Source organism: Propithecus coquereli, unplaced genomic scaffold (assembly GCF_000956105.1).
Source record: "Propithecus coquereli isolate 6110/MARCELLA unplaced genomic scaffold, Pcoq_1.0 Scaffold72, whole genome shotgun sequence".
Taxonomy (NCBI): domain Eukaryota; kingdom Metazoa; phylum Chordata; class Mammalia; order Primates; family Indriidae; genus Propithecus; species Propithecus coquereli.
The window spans coordinates 1,299,058-1,303,174 of record NW_012153285.1 but is presented as its reverse complement, the minus strand read 5'-3'; the positions used below and the strand labels follow the sequence as shown (position 1 = coordinate 1,303,174).

At 31.1% G+C, this 4,117-nt stretch overlaps 1 protein-coding gene across 1 annotated transcript in view; it reads right to left on the bottom strand.

Annotated features, from left to right (window-relative positions):
- Positions 1–4,117, bottom strand: part of SLC16A7 (solute carrier family 16 (monocarboxylate transporter), member 7) — a 62,464-nt gene that overhangs the window by 1,242 nt on the left and 57,105 nt on the right. Inside the window, exon 3 of the mRNA XM_012661545.1 lies at positions 2,593–2,759. Within this exon, the coding sequence (XP_012516999.1) occupies positions 2,593–2,759 (167 nt within the window). The remainder of the gene's footprint in view (positions 1–2,592; positions 2,760–4,117) is intronic.

Sequence of the window (4,117 nt, the reverse complement as noted above, 5' to 3'; positions counted from 1 at the left end):
ATGTGAACAGACTAAAAAGGTGGTAATTTGTAACAATCATATGTCTCCCCACAGATATTTCTTTCAATATCAAGCAAATAATAAGAAATTTATGAAATTAATTTCATTCTTACATCCCTCATGTTCCAAATTTAATGTATATAGAGGTATATGTATGCTAACTATAAAAGAATTTTTTTGCTTGAAACATACATTTAATTCAGAGATTAAAGCTGATTATTTATATGAGCCAAAGTTCCCACTGTCTAGGGAACTCCCTGGCAATACTGATTACCACCTTTGAGAAATGATTTACCTCTTGTAGCTCACCAAGGTACTATTTAGCAATAATAATGAATAAGGTCCTTTATAAAATACATAGAATTAATTTAGATAAACTATCTCATTTTCTCCCTTAGCCTAAACATTATTCTATATTATTTTACGGGCTGGAGAGGTAAGAATTCTTCTATATTTACTAATTTACCTAAATTGAAACAGTACTGCAAAGTGGTTAAGTACTCAGGTTCTAGGACACACAGGTCTGAGTACAAATACCCAAACCCTTCAACACAAACATTTTCTGTGAGTAGGAAGATTCCTACGAGCTTACAAGAAGGAACCAAAAACATACTTTGGAGAGTAACAGGAGCATGCTCTCTAACTCTACCTCAGCCATACCTGTGAGATATGCAGAATAAGTAGATCCAACTTATAAATAATAAAACTGACCAGCCTATGGTCAAGTAGCTTGTAAGTGGAAGAACCCTAACTAAAACCCTGGTATTGTGTTTCTAAGTTCAAGTTTCTTTATCTCATGTCATTTTCCCCATTCTGTCACCTGGAACTTTTGCCTTTAGATTTTAATCCACATTTTCTTTAGGAAATAGCTGCCATCTATTTCCCGTTCTGGCATTGTAAAATGAACATAAGACTTGAAATCAATAGATCTGAATCTGCCCCAACTAATTACCTATTTGGTACTACTGGGAAAAACAATTAGACTTCCTGAGCTCCAGTGCACTCAACAACAAAGAAAGAGTATTGCCCAAATCAAGTAAGTTCTAGAACTGTAATATATTATATGAATGACATTGTGATTATTATTTGATAATATTTATTTATAAATAGCAAAATGCTGGGTACTTAGTAAAGTCCTATATATTATTTTTTTTACATTAATCATTTCAACAACTCCTTAAGAAAAGAGCTATTATTTTCCCCATTTTACAGTCAACAAGACTGAAGCATAAGGAGGTTAATGTAACCATGATCACACAGCACGTACTAAGTCAAGTTTAAAAGCTAGATCTGTCTGCTTTCAGAAACCAAAGTAATAGGACGAGGTTATGTGACAGCTCGTACACCATGACTCCCTTGTGTATATATATTTATCTATATACATTTACAAATGCACAGAAGGATGCATCCAATTGTCAATGAGGGTTATCTCTGGTAGAGTGTGGGGGTGGGGAGAGGAAATTAATTACAAGGGGATCCTCACCTTGCATTTACATGTATTTCTGTATTGCTTTATTTTTGTTTTAAAACCAGCATGTGTCATTTTTGTAATTTAAAAAACCTAATAAATATATTTCCATTTTAGAAAAAAAGGAAGTGCTTAGATATAAGAAGGTTTTCATTTACAATATCGAAGTATGTTTTGCCATATCCAAAAGGGAGAAAGTTGTGGATAGGTTGTAACGAGAAAGATTTTAACATTACTGTTACTGTAGGCATTAATACCTCTATTTTTTTTTCATCAAATGATACATGAGTGTTAAGATTAGACTGACTTAAAATCACTATTAAAAAGATAAATATTTTTACCTTTTTATCTCTAGGCATAAGAGAGAGATTCAGTCTCTTTACATAGTGAAGTCTAATTTTTCCTAAAACTTTGAAAGTAGACTTTTTAATGCAATTTATAGTTCAGGCTAATAAAAATAGTGTTTTTCAAATGTACACATTCAGGTCAGTTTGATACAATAGACATTATGCATGAAAACAACTATAATCAAGTGACAGTATGTCATTTTAAATATTTGTGTTAGTAGCAAATGTGTCTCATTGAGCTTTTAAACAGGATCACTTCAATAAGGAAAAGAAGGGACAGGGTTACGATCTCTACCATTAATTAGAATACAGACAATGATAATTTTATTGTTGAAGTTAAATTAGGGCATCCAGACAATATCTCCTTGGCCCCATTTTAAACATATTATTAGTGGTAAGTCAGATACTCTAAATGGAAATTAGTGATGAAAAGTAAGCTTTAAAAAATGAAGATATTTATATATTTATACCAGAAAGTCAATGTCCACAATACCATCTCAATTGGCTTGAGGGTAAAGAGTGAAAAAGTAAAAATAAACTAAAGCTGTTTTCTTTTAAACATTTATATGATGGTATGTAACTTTTTTGATAACTATCTTTTTCCTTCTTAAAATGAAATGTTTGGCCATTTTATAGCTAGTATTTCAATGCACAAGATGAAGATTCTTTAAAATAGCATTGTTTATAAAAAGTAAACTCAAAGAAAACAGTTAAGACTTTTCTGCTGTTCCTTCTTCTCATAGAGCTTTGCAACCCCAGAAGTGTTAAGAAGAATATAAACCGAAGACAAAATGACTTACCTACAGTGAATCCCATAGTGAGGTAAAGCTGCACTACAGTGGTGCTGAAAGAGGCCAAGGTCATTCCTAAACAGCACAGCAAACCTCCCACCATCACCACTGGCCGGCTGCCATATTTATTTACCAAAACGCTACTGATGGGACCTGAAATAGAGGGGAGATTGAGAAATATTCAGTTGTTGGGTCATTTATTTATTTATGTTTAACATTTGTTGATCTCAAAAGTCAAGAAAGCACATTTTAATGATCAAAGGAAAAATACTAGTTCACACAGAATATAAAGAGGAATTTTCTAATAATTAACAAATAACTAGTTTGACAGGTTATTTTAAACCATCTATATAAAGCCACATGAAATAACAAATTATAAGTATTTAACATATAGTTTGTTATGACCATAACCATTCAAATTTTGATGGAAACGTTTTAAACAGAACACAGCTAAAATGTACAAAATATCTTAATAAACACAGGTAAATTTATATAACAAAAATCTAGGGATTATAGAAATAACTTGTCCATTAAAATTTTGTTTTCTAGAATAATGTATATGTGTATATATACACACGCATATATACTATCAATTAGAGCTCGATTCTTTTATTATATTCAATGGTGATTTTTTAATACCATATTTCATTGATTCTAAGACACCCATTATTTTCACATCATCTTATATTAGCAATAGGATGTTTTACACTTGCTGGCTTCTTCTAAGTTCCATTCATCAGATGTCAGTCGTAGGTAGTAATGTAGCTATCATGGCCTATGTGAGCTTGAATGTGGTTATTATTTCTTATGACTTGATTGGACAATGCTTAATCCCTCACATTTCAAACATTTTAAGGAGTATTTGAAAAAGAAAATTATGAATCCTGATTTTTGGGTGAAAAATCTTCTGTTGACAATTCTTGTAAGGTATAAAAAGTAGTAGCATCAAAACTTACAGAATGGGTGCAGCCATTTAGATGTAATTATCAGAGAAAATGACGGATCTATTAAAATATGTTGCACACCAGCAAAGAGGACAATCTTACATGTGAAACGTGAACACTGAGGATTCTGACTCAAAAGTAATTTATAAGAATCAGATATTGAATAGAAAGAAGTTTTATGAATGTCTTCTTTAATGTATATTTGCCAATGTATGTATATGTGTGTAGGTACGTATATTCAGAAGTGATTAAAACAATTAAAACAATCTAAAAAGCTAAGTCTAAAAAAGCTCTTTTGATGATTATAAAATAAAAGTTCTAAAATTTAAGAAAGTGTTGTGTCTTATTTCAGTGGCAGCAATATTTTCTTTCTTGGTATGTCATAAAATAATGGTGCCACTTAACAATTGAGAATATATTAGATTCAATGAAATTTCATATTATTCTATGGAACTTGCTAATGTGGAAGTGACCTGCTTTGATATTTTCTTCTAAACTTAAAATTTTATTTCATCTGAAACTAGGGATAGTGCTTGGAAGAAATAAATATTGGGTTAGGTCAGAATT